General features: G+C 47.1%; 1 protein-coding gene across 1 annotated transcript in view; it reads left to right on the forward strand.

Annotated features, from left to right (window-relative positions):
- Positions 1-19,739, forward strand: part of TNN (tenascin N) — a 72,568-nt gene that overhangs the window by 12,059 nt on the left and 40,770 nt on the right. Inside the window, exons 3-7 of the mRNA XM_010850097.1 lie at positions 1-117; positions 1,566-1,940; positions 3,113-3,376; positions 7,747-7,932; positions 9,232-9,321. The exon at positions 1-117 is cut by the window's left edge and continues 17 nt beyond it. Of these exons, the coding sequence (XP_010848399.1) occupies positions 1-117; positions 1,566-1,940; positions 3,113-3,376; positions 7,747-7,932; positions 9,232-9,321 (1,032 nt within the window). The remainder of the gene's footprint in view (positions 118-1,565; positions 1,941-3,112; positions 3,377-7,746; positions 7,933-9,231; positions 9,322-19,739) is intronic.

Genomic DNA, 19,739 nt, shown 5'->3' on the forward strand with positions numbered 1-19,739 from the left:
ACTGTGAGCTGGCAGGCAGCGTGCGGGACCTCCTGGCCCGGGTGAAGAAGCTGGAGGAAGAGATGGCGGAGGTGAAGGAGCGGTGCAGCGCCCAGCGCTGCTGCCCGGGAGCCGCTGGTGAGCGCACCACCTGGTATCCATTCAACAAACTCTGAATGAGCACCTCAGGTGTTCTGCCAGGCTCGTGAGCACCCTGCCTCTCACTCTGGGTTTTCTCTAAGGGGGATGTTATCTGGTACTAGCTCTAGGGGTTATCTTCAAGCCTGAGCAGGGAGAGACCAGCAACTCTTAGAGTGAGTCTGGACTGTTGGGTCAGTGCTTTCAGAAGAGACTACTTCTGGGCGCCGGTTTACCTGTGGATCCAACCTCTATTTCCCTTTATAAGGGAAAGCCACAGGTTGACGAGGAAAGAAGACTGACGGCTTGGAGCTAGACAGGATTGGGTTCAAATCTCAGTCCTGCCATTCTTCACTGTGTGACTTTGGGCAAATTCCTCATTTCCTCAACTGTCCGTTGAGGAGAGTTCTATCAGCTAGTCTAGTTCTGAGAACTATAGATGATGTACAGAAGATTTCTTGGCCCATTATTCAGCAAACTGTTCGATAGTAATGAAGTACTACAATTTGACTTTACAAATAGTGAGCACTTCCATCACATTTTTTTTTTCAACATAAACTGCTCATACTATTTTCCAAAGAATAATCAGTGATACTTTGGCATACATTTTAATGCTGGAAGAAATTGCTACCATTAAGAGCGCCTCCTATAGGCCAGACGCAGAACTAGACACGGAGGACGCTGCGGGCGAATAAAATGGCAATAAAAGAGCATAGAATTGTCCCTGAGCAATTTCAAACTTCTGACCAAACGTCAAAAGTTTTTACGAAGGAAAAAGGATGTTCTGGGAATCAGGAGCTGGGGCTGGTGAGCAGACCAGGAGGACTGGCCCACCCTCCAACTGCCTCTTGCTGTTTGGGATTAGAGAAGGGAGCCTGGTTAACCCTTCTCCCATCTGTTATCCCCATAATGAGACCGGGCTGTTTTATAGCTTCTGCAGGTCCACCTTTCTTTCAGGCTTCAACTTCAGCTCATTTCCTAAGGACTCAGACTTGCTAGGTCCAGCTCCTCCAATCAAGACAAACTCCCACCCAGCCTAACTCTCTCCTGCCCACCCCAGGAGCTCTGCCCCTTAGTATAACCTGGCCCACTGATACCTAGGTTGGAGCATTTAAGGCGCTTTCATAGAAAAGTACTAAATAATTAGCCTCTTTTATGGGTTGGTGGTGGGGGAACCAAGTGAAGTCACAGGAGTGCTTGGGATGGAAAGGGAAGGGCTAGGGTGGTACCTGTGACTTTTCAGGCATAAAGTATAGATTTCGCAGGTTCAAGTCTGGCCCATGGTGGAAAGGGCAGGCTCCTAGTCTTCCCTTATAGACCCTACCTTCCTCTACAGAAGGAGTGTGGCAGAATTCTGAAATCGTCTGCTCTCAGGGTCCCCAGGGATGGAAATTCCCCATTCACAAGCCCTCCAGGCCCCGCTGACTGTTTCCCTCTCTCTCGGGTAGGTCTAAGCCGCCACTGCAGTGGCCACGGGACCTTTTTCCTGGACACGTGCAGCTGCCACTGCGAGCATGGCTGGGAGGGCGCCGACTGCGAGCGGCTCGCCTGTCCCGGTGCCTGCAGTGGCCACGGGCGCTGCGTGGATGGCCGCTGCGTGTGCGAGCCGCCCTACGTGGGCGCCGACTGCGCCTACCCCGCCTGCCCTGAGAACTGCAGCGGGCACGGCGAATGCGTGCGTGGCGTCTGCCAGTGCCATGAGGATTTCATATCGGAGGACTGCAGCGAGCGGCGCTGCCCCGGCGACTGCAGCGGCCACGGCTTCTGTGACACGGGCGAGTGTTACTGCGAGGAGGGCTTCACCGGCCTCGACTGCGCCCAGGGTGAGAGTGGAGATGCGCCTGGGCCTGCCTCTCTTCTGACCCGGCCCCCATGGTCCAGGCACCTTTTAACCATAGTTTACATTTTGTCCTAAGTAGGGCACCCCGCCTTTATTTAGTCTACTCCAGAATCCCATGGGGAGAAGGCAATGGCAACCCACTCCAGTACTCTTGCCTGGAAAATCCCATGGAGGGAGGAGCCTGGTGGGCTGCCGTCTCTGGGGTCGCACAGAGTCGGACACAACTGAAGTGACTTAGCAGCAGCAGCAGCAGGAGTCTTAGGTGATCTAGTATGTGTGTGTGTGTGTGTAGGTGTTACTGAATGAAGTCTTGTAGACCTGCTCCGGCCCTGGCCCTGCTGAGGATCTCTGCCTGGCTGGGGGAGGGTTGCAGTTCTAGCTGCCAATAACAAAACCTAAGCTGAGATCCCTACAGCACAAGCTTTATTCAGTGGTCAAAGAATGGAGAAGCGGGAACTAAGTGCACAGGTCAAATTCTGGCCCACCTAGCAAGAGAGATTTAATTTTGAAGAGTAAAAACAAAGGAAGGAGGAGTGAAGTTAATGATGGGGAGCTGTGTACATTAGTCTACCTGAGAAGGAACAGTGCTTTTTCAAAGGAGTGGGGTGCCACTCTCTTTATATCATTTTTTTGACTCCTAATGTCCCAGTCAAGGCTGCTGGTAGGCATGTCCTTTAATATGCCACTATAGAAATTCAGGGTAGAGTGAGACTCAGGGTCTGCTGGAGGTCATATTCACCATCTTGGTCCCAGCTGGTTCTCTCTCCCTCTCTTTCTCTCTCTCTTTTTTTTGTACCTTTCTTTCTCATCTCTGGACTGTTTAAAGATTAATGTTAACTTCTGCTAAAGGCATAGGTTGAATGGTTTTGAACTAAGACTTGGAGCATCACTGGCAACATAAGCGGTCAATATTAACTTCTAACTAGATAGTAACTTCTGGGGGTCCACCACGGTGCCTTACCCAGGCTGTGTATCCTCCACACCCACCTTCATAGTGTTAAGCAGTGGATTGGCCATAAAGTTCATTTGGGTTTGTCCAGGTACTATGATTTGGCCAACCCAATATAAAGTAGGTGCTCAAGGAATACGTTTTGGCTATGGATCCCCACCCCTGTTCCCTCACTGTCTCCACCCCTGTTCCTGTTCTGTGTGCAGTGGTCGCCCCCCAGGGACTGCAGCTGCTCAAGAGCACGGAGGATTCCCTGCTGGTGAGCTGGGAGCCCTCCAGCCAGGTGGACCACTACCTCCTCAGCTACTACCCACTGGGGAAGGAGCTCTCTGTGAAGCAGATCAAAGTGCCCAAGGAGCAGCACCGCTACGAGATCCTTGGTTTGCTGCCTGGAACCAAGTACATTGTGACCCTGCGCAACGTGAAGAAAGACATTTCCAGCAGCCCACAGCATTTACTGGCCACCACAGGTGAGGAAGCAGCCAGGTTTCCCAGGAGAGGTCCTGCTCTATACATCTTCTTCCATTGTCCCCACAAGTACCATTCTACTACTCAGGCCATTACTCTGGTTTGGAGTTTGTAAAACACAGCTGCTGCAATCCTAGGTTCTGAAGAAAAGTCTCCATTCTTATTCCCCTCGCGCTGCTCCTCCAAGCCAGTGATGGAGCCTGCTGGATTGGGAATTACAGGCTCTTCTCCATTTCCTGAGATTGTTATTCATCAGTTGCTCAGTTGAGTCTGACTCTTAGCAACCCCATGGACTGCAGCACACCAGGCTTCCCTGTCCTTCACGATCTACCAGAGTTTGCTCAAGTTCATGTCCCTTGACTTGATGATGCCATCCAACCATCTCATCCTCTGCCATCCTCTTCTCCTCCTGCCCTCAATCTTTCCCAGCATCAGGGTCTTTTCCAGTGAGTCAGCTTTTCATATCAGGTGGCCGGAGTAATGGAGCTTCAGCTTCAGCATCAGCCCTTCCAACAAATATTCAGGATTGATTTCCTTTAGGATTGACTGGTCTGATCTCCTTGCGGTCCAAGGGACTCTCAAGAGTCTTCTCTGCTTACCCTGGCACCCATGTACAAGCAGCCATGGAGGACACCTGCATCCTCATGCCCTCACTGAGCCTCTGAACAAGGTCACGTTCGTATGATTGGGGGTCTGCTGAGGCCACCTGTATCAGATTCATCTTAGCAGGAAAGAGAGGGAACAAATGGGGCAGCTTAGAAAGTTTAGTGAAGAGGTTATTTATAAAGGTATAGGTAGGGTTTGGATGATGAAATACTCCAGGACTAGCGTCAGTGGGGATCCACCCCAGTCTGAAGGGACAGGGGATGGAAGTTGGTACTGGAACCCAGAAAGAGTTTTAGGAGATGGCTGCCTGTTGAAGTGCCTTTGGTAGAGGAACACAGGTAGTCCACTGTGTCCTCATCAGGAGGCAGTGAAGGAGAACAGTTGCCCAAACTCTCTGTCTGCCCTCTGGTCTTCTGGTGACTCTCACTGGCTGCACATGACCAGAAATCAGAGGGCCAGGGAACCCAGCTAATATATTTCATAGAGGTCATAATCTGGGATACAGAACAGGAAGGCAGATGGATCTGGAGGGACAGAATCTCTAGGGCACCACTAAATGCTACCAAGATGTTTGTAAGGACAAGCATCACTGCTTATTCTTTAGAAATTATTCATTCCTATGAAAGTACCTGAGACAGCCTAGATCTTCAAGGGTTCAAATTCATTCCTTTTCTCAGCATACTTTATTGAACACTTACTTGAACATTGCCAGGCACTGTCCTGGGCTTCCCTTGTGGCTCAACTGGTAAAGAATCTGCCTGCAATGTGGGAGACCTGCGTTTGATCCCTGGTTTGGGAAGATCCCCTGGAGAAGGGAAAGGCTACCCACTCCAGTATTCTGGCCTGGAGAATTCCATGAAGTCTAGGGTCCATAGTCCATGGGGTTGCAAAGAGTTGGACATGACTGAATGACTTGAAAAAAACAAAAAGGCACTGTTCTAGGTGTGATAAAATGAGCTGCCTCTATTTTTCCCTAAACTCTCAAGGAAAGTCCAGGGAGATCCAGGTGGATGGGCCTTTGGAATGCAGTGTCTTTGCAGAAATATCTGGCTGCCTGTCCATTTTGGTGGTAAGAATAGAAAAGGGTAGGGGTAGCTCAGTGTTTGAAAGAGCGTGAAGGACTTATCCTCTTTGGGAGGACAGTTTGTGATTGCCATCGTCAATGCCCTGTAGCCAAAGACCTCTCAGAACACCCCTGTAGTTGAACAAGTTGGGTTTATTGACTGTTGCCTCACAGAAGTGCACACAACGAGGGACCGTGGGTGTCTCAGGAAGACAGCGTTTGAGGGGTCTGGGGTAGGATTTGGGCTTGTATTCGGTGATCTGAGAGAAGGGTTAGGGAAGCAGGGATTTACTTTCGATTGCATATTGTCATGAACTGGGGATAATCCTGTGATTGGTATCTTAGTGAATCTTATCTAGAAAGAGGGCAGACTAGAGGGAGACTAAAGCTGTCATTGGTTTAAAAAAAGGGAGGGGGAATAGTCACTCATATTAGTCAGAAGGGAGGGTGTTTAGTCATTTTTGTGATTTGGACAATGTTCATGTTTTGCCTATGTGTGGACGTGATCTTGGAATGGTCTTGTTTCATCTTAATTTGTCTGCTGCTGATGTCCTGTGAACTTGATTTTATTTATTTAGGCTGCTCCCAGTCTTGGTTGTGGCACTAAAGGATCTTCGTTGTGGCATGCATGTGGGATCTAGTTTCCTGACAAGGGATGGAACCTGGGCCCTTGCATTGGGAGCACAGTTTTACCCACTGAACCACCAGGGAAGTCCCTGTGAAATTGTGTATGTTCAATGGGAGAACACAGAGACCCACCTGTGAGAGTCAAGCCAGCCCCCTGCTGTTGGGCTGCTTTTCTCTTTCTGTTTTTGTCTAACTGCCCCTGTCTTCAGCCAGGACAGTGCCCACAGTCTCTCAGTGAAGAGCAGAGACATCTGCTCTGACAGTTCTGAAAGTCTTAGCAACCCCTCCTGGTCTCTTGCCCTGGGGACTTGTAAACTCCTGCAAAGACGACTAATCCTGCAAAGTCGTCTAATCCAATTCAAGTGAAACCCTTTCTGGTTTGTTCCTCTGGGGAACCTCAGCCTGAGAGACACTTATCCCCATGCTCACCTTGCGCTCTTTCATGAAGTTCCTGCTTTTTCACTTGTGAGCCATGTGGTGCCCCTTCTGTAACCCTTGGGTCTTTTCATTATTCACCTCTTGACCTGTTGTTCCCTCGAAGAATTGCCATCTTTGAGGGAAGAACCTGGAGGCTGGCAGGTGAAAGGCGCAGCTTGAGAGGGAGTGCTTCAGGGAAAAGGCTCCGTGAAGCTCTTTATCCATAACAGAGAGATTCAGAAACACTTAGAGCCACAGGCCTTGAGATTTTGCCCCTTGACCGATGCACAAATTCTCTGTTCTTTGTCCTTGACAAGGGGTTAGTCAGCCTGCTGGGAACACCTTCAGAACCAAGGCATAGGAGGTGAGGAGAGGGGTGAGGCTGAGAGTCTAGGGCTTGGCTTTCCTGTTCCAAACTTCAGGCCAGCTGACACTGGCCCGGGATGTGGCCATTGGAATTCAAAGCACTCCCAGAGACCCCAGACCCCTCTCCAACACCAGCACCCAAAAGTCCTTCCCACAGAGCCACACCAGCAATCCGTTCCTTGGTAACAGGCATCATATTTTCATTTTCTTTTGAGTGGATGGGTGAACATTTAGCCATTAATACTTCGTGTGGCAGTAGTATGGTTTAGTTCCTCAGTTGTGTCCAACTCTTGCAACCCCATGGACTGTAACCTGCTTAGCTCCTCTGTCCATGGAATTTCCCAGGCAAGAATACTGGAGTGGGTGTCCTATTTCCTTCTCCAGGGGATCTTCCCAACCCAGGGACTGAACTCCAGTCTCCTGCATTGCACTGGAGAAGGAAATGGCCATCCACTCTGTATTCTTGCCTGGAAAATCCCATGGACAGAGGAGCCTGATGGGCTATAGTCCATGGAGTTGCAAAGAGTCAGACGCAATTTAACAACCGAACTCCTGCATTGCAGGCGGATTCTTTACTGACTGAGCCAGCAGGGCATGAAGAACTATGCACAGTTACTTTCTTCCTTCACGGGATCAATTGGTAGAGCTGCTGAGGATATCAGGTATCTGGGAGAGGTGCTAAAATTTGGTAGAAGGTGCAGGAAGAATCCTTCAAAGGACCAAGCTAAAATTCTGCTACTTTACAGTTTTGCCTAGGGGTAAATCTTACAGGAGAATTTGAGGAAGGGGAAGCAACTGTAATTTGGGAGACAAGGAAGGAGCTGGTTGTATTACCAGTGTTGCATTCCAAGAAATTTGAAATACATTTCCCAAACTCTACATGGCCTTGAGAGTCTTGTCATGGGGCTGCATCTCTGAAGAGCTAAGGAGTGAATGTTTGGTTCAGAGCAGTGTGACTGCCCCCAACGCCGAGAATGTTGACAGCTGGCCTCGGAGTTGAGGTTCGGGGCTTGGCCATGGCAATGTGGACGGGGAGGGTTGCTTGGCATCTGATGGGCTAGGATAGGGAAGAAGTTTTCCTGGAAGAAAGTCTGTCCTCCATAGACAGTGTGAAAACCAACAGTTATGTGCTGCTTTGGAAGTTCTAGAACACATTTTAAGGACATGTCCTGGGGCTGCAGCCTCCATTCAGAGTGTCAAGAATGGGAGCTGACCTGGTAGCCAACGGCCTGTTACAGACAGGGGGCCCTGGTCTTTACCACTTTCTCTTGCCCTCCCTGACCCCTGCACTAGATCTTGCTGTGCCTGGCACTGCCTGGGTGACGGATGAGACTGAGAACTCCCTTGACGTGGAATGGGAGAACCCCCTGACCGAGGTGGACTACTACAAGTTGCAGTATGGCCCCCTGACAGGGCAGGAGGTGGCCGAGGTCACCGTGCCCAAGAGCGGTGACCCCAAGAGCCGATACGACATCACGGGTAAGAGCCAGCACTGGGGATGTGAGATGCTTGGTGTGGATGCTGAGGTGGGGACTGTGTGAGCAGTGGGGACCAGCAGCTGCAGCGCTGTGCACAGAGGATTCTGAGGCCTTGAGAATCACCTGAACCCTGACTCCAGGAGCTCACAGAGGTGAGCCCACTCTGAGGGGCCTGAAGACTCTGCTCCAGCATCCCAGGGCTGACTCCAGGATCTTGGAGCACCCGGGTCGCAGATTACACATCTGAAATGTTCTTCCAAGTCAGCTAACCCCTTGGAAGCCTCTGTGTCTCAGAGGGGATTTGTTGGCAGACAGGCTTTCTTTTTGGAAGAACGGAGTGTGTGTGTGTGTGTGTGTGTGTGTGTGTGTGTGTGTGTGGTGTGGGAGAGAGAGAGACATTGAGAAATTGGTTGAACTTGGTTTGTTCAGCATCATATGTGGAAGGAGTTGAGCTAGGCGGCCAGGAGTAGGGCATTCCTCATCCCAGGTGACTGAGCAAATACTGGAAGACTGGAAATCAGATGGCTGCAAACACAATGGGGCCACACAGGGCTGGGTAATGTTTTGTGGCACCTGAGGCTTGCACAGTTTTCAGGACCCTCTTTAAGAAAAGTAACACATAAGCATGAATGCCCGCGCACATGGCCTTGGAAGGGGCTGGTGCAAGTGAGGGGCCCTGAGGTTTACCAGCTCCTTGGTACGTCCTCCTCTGGGGCTTTGTCCTGCCCTCCACCCTCTGATTTCTGTCTTGAGAGGTCATCTTGGGGTTCTCAATGTTTTGTGCCTCATACATGCTACCATTTGCCTGCATTTTGTCACCAAAGTCTGAATTTTTGTGCCACAAGGAACAAGCATTCAGGTGGCGGCTACAGAGAAACAACAAAAATTAAGAACAAAAAAGAAACAGAAAAGGCCAAGTAGAGTGAAGACAAAAAGAAAATAAAGAGGAAGAAGTTAAGTGAATTATTACAATAGGAAGGAAAGAAACTTTTGAGGGAAAATGATTGTCGGGAGCAGAAAAACATTTGGGCTATAAATACAGTTGGGAAATGTGTGCTTAATGGCCCAAGGAAGAAACCAGAGCCTCATCAGATTCATCTCATCCATCTGGCCCGTAAGCTCCTCAGTGATGCCTCGTGTTCCACTGGTCCTGCAGCTCTTTAGCTGCCTTAGGTAGATTGTAGTCTTGAGGGGAGACACACAGCCTCACCCTTCGCCCTGCCGAATCCCCGGAAGAGCAGTGCCGGGGCTCCAGGGTCCAGAGCCCGTTCTCAACCCGGCACTGGCTGCTTGTTTCCAGGTCTGCAGCCGGGGACGGAATATAAGATCACAGTCATCCCCATGAGGGGAGACCTCGAGGGCAAGCCGATTCTTCTGAATGGCAGGACAGGTAAGAACCGCGTGGAGGCACTGTGAATGCATCCTGTGCTCTCATTCTGCTATATTCTTGGCTGACTCCTCTTTGGATAAAAACTCTATACTTCTGTGTATAGAGACAGCCAGTCTCTCTGTGTACTGACATTTCTGGCGGAGGGGCGCGGGGCAGGAGAGGGGAAGCAAACTTGTTCTATCTCACATTTTTCTTGCTGTTGAAAATCTCCACCTGGCTCTTGGAGTCAAGGGGATAGGCCGTTTCCAACACCTTTCTGCTTATTTTAATAGCTTCAATCACTGACTTCTTTCCAAGGCATTTATTATCTTGGACTTAGGCACACGGCTCCACAGTACCCAAGACAGGTGATTTATAACTTTTTGCTTGTCATTTCGGTGTTTTTTCATGACAAACACACTCAGGGAGTTTGCTTTAAAATGTCAAGAGATATTAAAGACTTTCGCAGGGGAGTAGCAATAGATTTAGCATCTGTGGATTAAGAAAATATATGATGACAAATGTTGCTCTGAATCAGTAATATTTGACAGTAAGTTTGTAATTTATTAATCAGAAAAGAATTTGAAATCATGGTAGTTTTATATGCAAGATGTCCTATGTAATTTTTAGTTTTTAGACAGTGCTTGAGCCCGTATTGAATTGTGAGCCTCATGCAAACACTCTGTGCTCCTGCCAAGTCACGTTGGGAGGCTGTGAGCTTGATGCCGCTGGGTAAAGGCTAATCCTTGGAGCCGGCAAAGAAGGGATATTTGAATTGGAGACTTTCTTGAAAAGTTTTGTAGTTCTTTTCAATTCAGTCCTGGCAGTAGCTGGTTGGGGTGGTGAGAATAAGAGTGAGATGGTGCAAGAATTGAATTCACTGTTTCAGTTGCCTAACAGATTGCATAGCTGGGATGTGAAAGAATTATATAGTTGGGCAATCATAAAGAATAAAATATACATTAATTTTTAACCATACAGTGTATACTGTACAGCTTGCATGAACGGTGGACTAGTGAATCACCATCAGTGAGCTGGAAAATGGCAGGTCTTTCCTTGATTCTAGAGGATTTTTTTTTAGCTGTGAATTAATTGAGAGCTTACCATGCCCCAGGCATTATACTAACTATGCACTGCTCATGAATTATCTCATTTAGTTCTGATTATGATCCTGTGTGGTAGGTCTTATTATTATTTCTAAGTCACATATGAGACAGCTGAGGCTTAGAGAAATTAAGCTTAAGATTGCCCAGCTTGGAAGTGACAGGGCTGGGTCTGGAACCCCGGATGTCCACTTTGGTGAACGCAAAACTAAAAGGGCACCTACATTTATTTCCCTGTTCATTGTGAAATTGAAAGTTTCTGTCATTCAGTCGTGTCTTTTGTGACCCCATGGACTGTAGCCCACCAGGCTCCTCTGTCCGTGGAATTCTCCAGACATGAATACTGGAGTGGACTGTCCTTCCCTTCTCCAAGGGATCTTCATGACCCAGAGATTGAACCTGGGTCTCCCGCATTGCAGGCAGATTCTCTATCGTCTGAGCCACCAGGGAATTTCTGGTTAATTTTCATACTCTTTACTCCCTGACTAAAAAAATTCTGTGACTTCTCATTGTCTTGGGTAAGATAGAGTCCTTTTATCTTGGCTTTTGTGGGCCCATCCAGCCTGGGCCACTGTCGTGCCCAGAATTTCCCACCAGGAAGCCTTCCTGCAACTGGACTCTTCTTGGGGTTCCCTAACACAGAAGACTTCTCTCTACCTCGTGGGTTTGTTCATGTTGTTACCCCTGCCTGGAAAATTCTCTACTCTTATCTCTAGCTGTCAATTAAGTCAGTTCAACGAGCATTAATTGCCGAGTATCATTGGGTCCTAGAGACATGGTTCCTTTAGATATATAGATGACGAGCCCTGGTCCCTGCCCTTCAAGGGCTCACAGCAGTAACATCACACATCCCTCCAGGGTCCGCCCCTACACTGGCCGCTCCACTGAGGCCTTCTAGGACCATGTTAAATGGCAACCATTTTTGCCCTTGAATTTCTAGAGCATTTAATTACAAATGGCCTTAAATTGCCAATTAAACTTTCAAGTGTATTATCCTAGCTAGAACATGAGTGTTCAAGAAATATTTTTATTGCTTATTATATTCTAAAAGCAGGATGGGATATTTTATTGGATTGCAAATAAATTTGTATTATGTGCCTTATTAACATGACCAAAAAAGACACAATAATTTCTAAGGTCAGGAAACACTCTCACACCTGGCTAGACTGTTAGTTAATTTAAGAGGGAGGGGAAGAATCTCTCTTTTCTCCAGATGTTTTGCATTCCGTGTGATGGAAAAACACACTGGAATATAAGAATGGCATATGCATGTACAGGGTGGAGCTGGCACAGTTCAGATATTTTTCATTTAACGAATCACTCAGTGGAACTCAGACCATGGAAGAGAAAGTGTTGACTGAAAAATCTTACCCTGTTAACATGCTCAAAGTGCACTGAAAAGCACTTCTAAAAACCTCAGGACCAGGTTAGCTTCTGGAGAAGCACACATCAGCCAGGCCAGTGTCTCCAGGGAGAAGTGTTCCCAAACTTCCCCATCAGACCCTCACAACTGCATCACATCAGATGACCAGAGAGGCAGGCCCCTCAGACCAGGAGAGGTGACGCTCCATCTGTAACATAGAAAGTTGGACTGCATGAGTTTCAAATTCCTTCTCTTACTTTTTTATGTTTATGATTTTGTAATAACGTCTGTAATTCATGCCTTTCCATAGTGAGTCTGAAACAAAGGACCCCTTGCTTTTTCATAATCTCACGTGTTCCCAGGCACATTAGAACATACGGTCTAGCGTATTCACTTGTTAACAATTTTCTCAGAACTTTTCCCCTGAGACTATGCTCTGAAATAAGTTTTGCCAACTCTTACTATCCTTTTCACTTGTCATTGCTTCCCAAACACAGTGCTTCATTTGAAATGGCCCAGCCCCTAAAACTTTCCTTCTCTAGCTCCTTTTTGTTTCAAGATGAGCTCCCGTATCATTCAGAACTCCTGTCTCTCACAGCCACCTCACACCTACACCTTGTAGCTGAAAAATAATGAGAATCTCTAGCCTTTGAGGCCCCACTGTGTTCTAGGTACCGAGGGGCTTCATGAACATTATCTTTGGTCCTTCTACTAACATTGCAAGCATTGTTATTCCCATTTTACAGATGAGACTGTTGAGGCCTACAAAGTTTAGGAGATTCAGAGTAAAGTAGTGAATGACATTTGAGTTTAGAGTTGCTTTCCAGAAGCAAAGTTAGACGAGGACAGCAGGAAGATGGATTGATCTCTGTGAGCACATTCTCTACATATGATATCTTTTGAATAATTTTATTGCCACAATGAACAGCAGTGGAGGAGACCTGAGAAAACATAGCTACTATAGCTCTACTGAAGAGGTACTATACATATCTCTTCAGTGAACTCACCTTCAGAACAGTAGTGTAGGCCCTGTCCCCGTCCCTGCCCTCAAGCCCATGTCTCCGTAGATTTTAGGCCCTGACTATGCCATTTTCCACATGCCAGCTAGGTGGCTCACATGTGGCTGTTGTGAATGGAGAAGGCTGTCCCTAAGCCTGTGGCCATGGGTTGGAGTGTGGACCCGTGCTGTTGAGGGTGTCCGCATAAACCCAGGACAGCTGTAACCCTACCCAACCGTGTGGGGGAATCTTGTCATAAAGCAGAAAAACCTGTCCTTATGTGCTAGAACTCCTCACTAGCCTTTTCTGTATCCCCAGTTTTGTAGATCTCTCTGAAATGGGGCTCACCTTTATTTGAGTGTGTGTGTGCTAAGTCACTTCAGTCGTGTCCGACTCTTTGCGACCCTGTGGACCACAGCCTGCCAAGCTCCTCTGTCCATGGGGTTCTCCAGGCAAGAATACTGGAATGGGTTGCCATGCCCTCCTCCAGGGGATCTTCTCGACCTAGGAATCGAACCCGCATCTCTAATGTTTCCTGGACTGGCAGGCAGGTTCTTTACTATTGGCGCCACCTAATACATGCACTCAAAAGTGAATCTCTCCTATCAAGCCTCATAACTCTTGTCTTAGATGTCCCTCACCTCCCATGGCCCCGAGAAAGTTCCCACCAGGGCTGCTAGTGTCCAGCAGGTGGGAGATTGCAGCCTGAGGAGGAAGCTGGGGCCAGGGCAGGAGGGCCCATCTCCCAGTTGAGCCACGGCTGTGATTCATCTCAGATTTGGCCAGCTGCAGCAGGCTACTAAAAGGCTTTGTTCCATGGAAAAGACTGTTTATGACCCCCATATTCATTCTTGGCAGAGAGGGAGGTCTTGGTCCTGGTAAGCTGGCTCCTTCCAGTGATGTAGTACATTGTGGGGGGTCCTATCACTGAGGCTTTCCTCCTACATCTGTATCTTGGCATCCGATTCCCATCCTGAAATTTATCAAGGAGAGGAGCAGCTCATTAAAGAGCCTCTTAAACACTTAAGTTGTTGTTGCTGTTTTTAGGGAGTTGAGAGAAAGGGGGCGGGGAGTCCCGAGTTCCAGGCTAGCCCGGCCTCTCATTGACTTTATGAGTTTGGAGAAGTCACATGTCCTCTCTGAGTGAGGTCTCTGTAACTCTGACATGCTATGATTCTATTTTGCCTCCTACCTTCTCACTCTTCATAGCCGAGATGGCTTTTTCCTGGTTCTTCTCTGTTCCTGGGGGTGCTGGGACTGTTGTGGGGAGGAGGAGGAGCCTCAGGGCTGTGTGTCAAAATCAGGCCTTGTGCCAGAAATCTGTACTTCCCTGGATCGGTTCCCATAATCCTTGGTGGTAGCTTAGCCCTGTTCATCCAAGTGGGACAGATGCAGTCTAACACGTCTCTTTAGGACTGTCCTTAATCCACAGGCAGTGATGGAAAGACAATATTCAGTTTCTTTTTCTTTCTTTTTTTTAAGAAGAAGATTTCCTTCATCTTTCTTTTTTTTTTTTTTTTGGACTTACCGTAATTTTATTATATGTAAAGGCAAGCCTGCCCTCATTACTGTTTATGTTAAAAACATTTTATCAGAGTATAGTTGCTTTACAATGTTGTATTAGTTTCTGCTGTATAGCAAAGTGAATCAGTTATATATATGCAAAATGGTACAGATGAACCTATTTGCAAAGCAGAAATAGAGACACAGTCGTTGAGAAAAAGTGTATGGACGCCAAGCAGGGAAAGAGGAGGTGGGATGAATTGGGAGATTGGGGTTGACATATATAATATACACAACTATGTATAAAATAGTAAACTAGCAAGAACCTCCTTGATGCTCTGTGGTTGTCTAGATAGAAAGGAAATCCAAAAACGAGGGGATATATGGAAACATTCAGTTTCTTCTTTGAGGGTCATTCTCTAATCTTTCTGATCTCTGTTTCCCAGATATTAGAGTATTGTAGTGGCTGCCACAAAGCTAAATTGGTGTGTAATCCTATAGGTAGCCCTTTGTCTCATGCTCATTCCTTATGTGCTTTTTCTTCTCTAAGAAGAGGTGTGTTACATAAGCTTACTTTTTGCGAATGACCTGTAAAACTATAGTGTTGAAAAAGCCAGGTGCCATTGATGGACCACACACTACATGCCAGGTGCTTTTCATATATTATTCTATCAAACTTGATTATAAAAACATAAGGCTTCCTCCATCTAGCCATGTGGATTTGATGGATCTTGACAGGGCTGCACACTCAGGCAGCCCTCACCCTACAACGCCGTGGGCCTGGGCTGAGGGTCCTGGCAGCCATAGTGACAAGTACTGATCTGGGGCAGGGGGAGGTGGTGAGAGGCCTGGGGATTGTACAGATGTGGGAGAGGATGGGGGCCAGGGACTTCAAGAGGCAGGACTCTCTGGGTGTTCCCCATCCTCACTTTGCCAGTCAAAGTGTCCCCACTCCCAGTTTAGCACTGATTTCCCCAAAGTGACATATCACCATTGGGGGCTCTCTTCATATCCTCCCTGAATGTGCAGAATCATGCTTTGCACAGAAAGGGGTAATGGGGTGAGGAGGGAGCCCTCTCCCTCAGGGTACACACTTTCTCCTGAGCATCCTCGTAGAGCCTGCTTGAGCCTCCGGAGGCCCAGGACTAGGCTCTTCTGGTGTCTGTGTTCTGAACGCACTGCCCTTTCATCCCAAGAGACCCACTTTGCCAGTGGGTGTGAGATACACCCAGCCCCAGTCTCCCAGAGGTGACAGCCTGGGACCATGTCCTCCTTCTAGTTGCCCCTCCAAGTTCCAATCTACCACTGCTGCTGGATTTCAGGTCGCAGGAAATTTTCAGATCATATTTTATTTTATTTGCAACTGATTATTATCATTTTAGCAGTGGGCTTCCCTGGTGGCTCAGATGGTAAAGAATCTGCCTGCAATATGGGAAACCCAGGTTTGATCCCTGGGTTGGAAAGATCCCCTGGAGAAGGGAATGGCAACCCACTCCAGTATTCTTGCCTGGAGAATCCCAAGGACAGAGGAGCCTGGTGGGCTATGGTCCATGGGGTTGTAAAGAGTTGGACACGACTGAGCGACTAACACTTACCCTTTTTTGCATTCTTAGTAGTAGTCATAGTTCTGTAAGAAGAGGCTGATGGGGGACTTTCGCTGGTGGTCTAGCAGTTAAGAATCGGTCTTGCAATGCCAGGGACATGGGTTCAATCCCTGATGGGGGAACTAAGACTTCACTTGCCTCGGAGCAACTAAGCCTTCATGTGCAACGATTGAACCCGTGCCACAACTAGAGTGTCTGCCTGAAATGCCACGTAACACAATGAAGTTCCTGTGTGCTACAACTAAGGCTGGATGCAGCTAAACAAATAAATACTAAAAAAAGAAGAAGAAGAAGAGGCCAATGGTAGTGGTATAAGGTGGAAATTTGTAGTCTTAGGTAGATGGGACTGGATTCAAATCTTGACTCTACTAGTTCCCAGTTAATAAGTCCAAAAGCAAACCTTTGGTCCCATTCCTCTCCTTGGCCTCTTCTGGAGACTCTACCCTCCCTCATATCTCCCCATCTCTTGTGTTTCCTGCCTAGAGAAGTTCCTTTAGCATTTGTTGTAATACCAGTACCAAAGATCTCCCCATCTCTGTAAATGTCGCCACTTTCTGCAAATTGCTCAAGACCCAAACCAACAAGTCATTATAGTCATGTCAAATTCCCGAGCGGACTCTGGCAGCTCTGTCTTTGCAGTCTCCGCAGTCCTCTTTCATCTGCCACAATTGTCCATGTTCCTGTCATCTCACACATTAACTGTTGTAGCGGCCTCCTAGGGGACTCCGCTCTTGACCTGCGATAGTCTGTACTCTCTCCAGCAGCCAGAGGGGTCCTTTTATAACATGTCAGATCATACTATTCTGTGAGCCACCGCCCACCTCTGCCACCCCCAGAAGCTTCTCATCTCATTCTGTGCAAAAGCCAAGTTGTTACAATGACTTTCAAAGGCATCCCCTTGCCTCCTTAGCCTCACTTTCAGCCACTCAACCCCCTCACCTACTCTGTCCTGATGCCCTGGCCTACTGCTGTTCCCCGAATACATGGAGCAGGGCCTTTGAGCTCGCAGCTATCTTTGCCTGAAGTGAGGTCTCCCAGATTGTCCATGGCCCGATGCCTCATTCCACTTTGCTCTTTGCTCAGATGTTACCTTCTCACTGGCCTTCCTTCTAAAATCCCAAGTGTCTTTCTTCTCTCACTTTCTAATTCCTTTACCTTGCCCTATTGGGCTTCCTAACACTATCCCCACTTGTTTATTGTTTGGCTCTTCCAAGAGAATGTAAGCTCCCTGGTTGAGGGTCTTTATTCTCTTCATTGCTTATATTAGTTTCCCAGGGCTGCTATAACCAAGTACCAAAACCTGAGTGGCTTAAAACAAATTGAGTGTCTCTTGGTTGTGGAGGCTGGAAGTCTGAAATCAAGGTGTCAGCAGGGCCACATTTTCTCCAACAGCTCAAGGGGAGGATCCTTTCTTGTCCCTTCCAGCCTCTGGGGTTTGTTGGCAATCTTTGTGTTTTTTTTTTTTTTAACTTTTTTGTTTGTATTGGAGTACAGTCTATCAACAATATTGTGATAGTTTCAGGTGGACAACAGGGGGACTCAGCCGTACACATACATGTATCCATTCTCCCCCGAACTCTCTTCCCATTCAGGCTGCCACATAACATTGAGCAGAGTTCCCTGTGCTATACAGTAGGTCCTTGTTGGTTATCCATTTTAAATATAGCCATGTGTACATGTCCATCCCAAACTCCCTAACTATCCCTTCCCCCCATCCTTCCCTCTGGCAACCGTAAGTTTGCTCTCTAAGTCTGGGAATCTGTTTTTGTTTTGTAAATAAGTTCATTTGTATCATGGCTTTTTAGGATTCCATTATATAAGGGATATCATATGATGTTTCTCTTTCTCTGACTTACTGAGAAGTCATTCTCTAGGTTCAGCCATGTTGCTGCAAATAGCATTATTTCATTCTTTTTACTGGCTGAGTAGTGTTCCATTGTGTGTGTGTATATGGATACATACTAATATATATCTTCTTTACCCGTTCCTCCGTTGATGGACCTTTAGGCTGCTTCCGTGTCTTGGCTCTTGTGAACAGTGCTGCAGTGAACACTGGGGTGCCTGTTCACATGCCTGTCTCCTCCTTGAGTGTCTTCATCTTGTCTTCCATTTGAATGTGTCTGTGTCCAAATTTCCCCCTTTTGTAAGGATCGGTTCCACCACCATAAAGACCTCATTTTAACCCTATATCTCTAGACCTCCAAATGAAGTCACATTTTGAGGTGCTGGGGTTTAGTACTTAGATTTATCTTTTTGGTAAGGGGACACAATTTAACTCATACCACTGCTGAGTCTCTGGCTCCAAGTAGACACTCAATGATTGTTTAAAGAAGGAATCAGGATCTACCATTTACTGTCTGTGTAGTTTGGGCAATTTATCTAATCTCTCTGAGTCTTGCATATAATTAGTGATCTCAAAATGGTAACCATTATTAATTTTGCAAACTAGTACATGGAGGACCTGGTGAATGCCTTATGTTGTTACTATGAGGTCTGATAAAGTCATGAATTAAAAGCACCTGGCACTTAGTATGTGGTCAATAAATGGCAGTTGATTTATTAACTAAAATATGCACTGTCTGAGGTGATAGAATGTCTTTCATTTCCTTGCACACAAAACACAGCCGCTGTGCTCAAGAAAAGTGCACTGGTGTCAGAGAACATAGCTATGTAAAGTTGTAACTTCTCTGCTGGAAAATCCTTGGCCAAGAGAACTGGAGCAGGATGAGGAAGAAGAAAAATGCTCAGATTTCCTTTCTGTGTCTTCACCCAGAAGGATACCAGTCTATATGTAAGGCGGGGTCTTGGGGCAAGCATCTTTATCAGTGACCTTGATGGGTGCACTCAGATGAATCACTTATTAAGTTTGCAAATGGTAAGAACCTGGAAAGGAAAGTGGGCATCTTGGATGAAAGACTACATTATAAATGGAATCTGCAAGATAAAATATAATGAGGATAAATGGTGGGTCCAGGACATGTATGATATGCAAAAATTGGGAAGATGTGGTTTAATGTGGAGATCCTCAACCTTTGATGGACATCAGAATCACCTGTGCAGTTTTGTGTATCTGTTTTTTAAATAGAGATGTCAGGGCATATCTCAGACCTTCTGAAGTAGACCCTCTGGTGGTGGTACTTAGTAGGTGTCCTTGGTTGACAAAGGTTGAAAACCCCTGGGGTAACTGGGATTTTCTGAGGCTCTGGGCTGAGGCTGTTATTGAGGGGTAACGTGTCTGTGACATTTTGTTCTGGGTTAGTCCTTCTAGAATATGAAGTCTACATGAAGAGGGATTTTTGACTGTCCTGTTAATTGGTGATTCCTGAGAGCCATTACACTCCATGGCATGGAATGGATGCTCAGTGAATTGTTGAACGAATGGACTGAGTTCTGGGAATTTTTCTATGAAAAGGGAAAGACAAGAACACGTCTAGATGTAAATGCCAATTCTAGAAACTAAGTGGGAAGTTGGTAATATAAGTTTATAATACAATATAATAGATTTTAATTTGCAAGTGCATAAATTAGAGAGGTGAAGCTGTTTTGATTCGGGGAGAAGTAGGAAGAGACCAGGCCTCCCTGGTGACTCAGATGGTGAAGAACCCACCTACAAGGCTGGAGACCCTGAGTTGGGAAGATCCCCTGGAGGAGGGCATGGCAACCCACTCCAGTATTCTTGCCTGGAGAATCCCCATGGACAGAGGAGCCTGGCGGGCTACAGTCTATGGGGTCACAAAGAGTCGGATATGACTGAGTGACTAAGTACAGCACAGTATAGGAAGAGACCATCCACCTGCTGAATGGTCTCTGGGAAGAGGAATTAGATGTATTCTCCATGCATACCAAGGGTAGACATCCTTGAAGGAGC

The sequence above is a fragment of the Bison bison genome, unplaced genomic scaffold (assembly GCF_000754665.1).
Source record: "Bison bison bison isolate TAMUID 2011002044 unplaced genomic scaffold, Bison_UMD1.0 scf7180017864289, whole genome shotgun sequence".
NCBI classification, from domain to species: domain Eukaryota; kingdom Metazoa; phylum Chordata; class Mammalia; order Artiodactyla; family Bovidae; genus Bison; species Bison bison.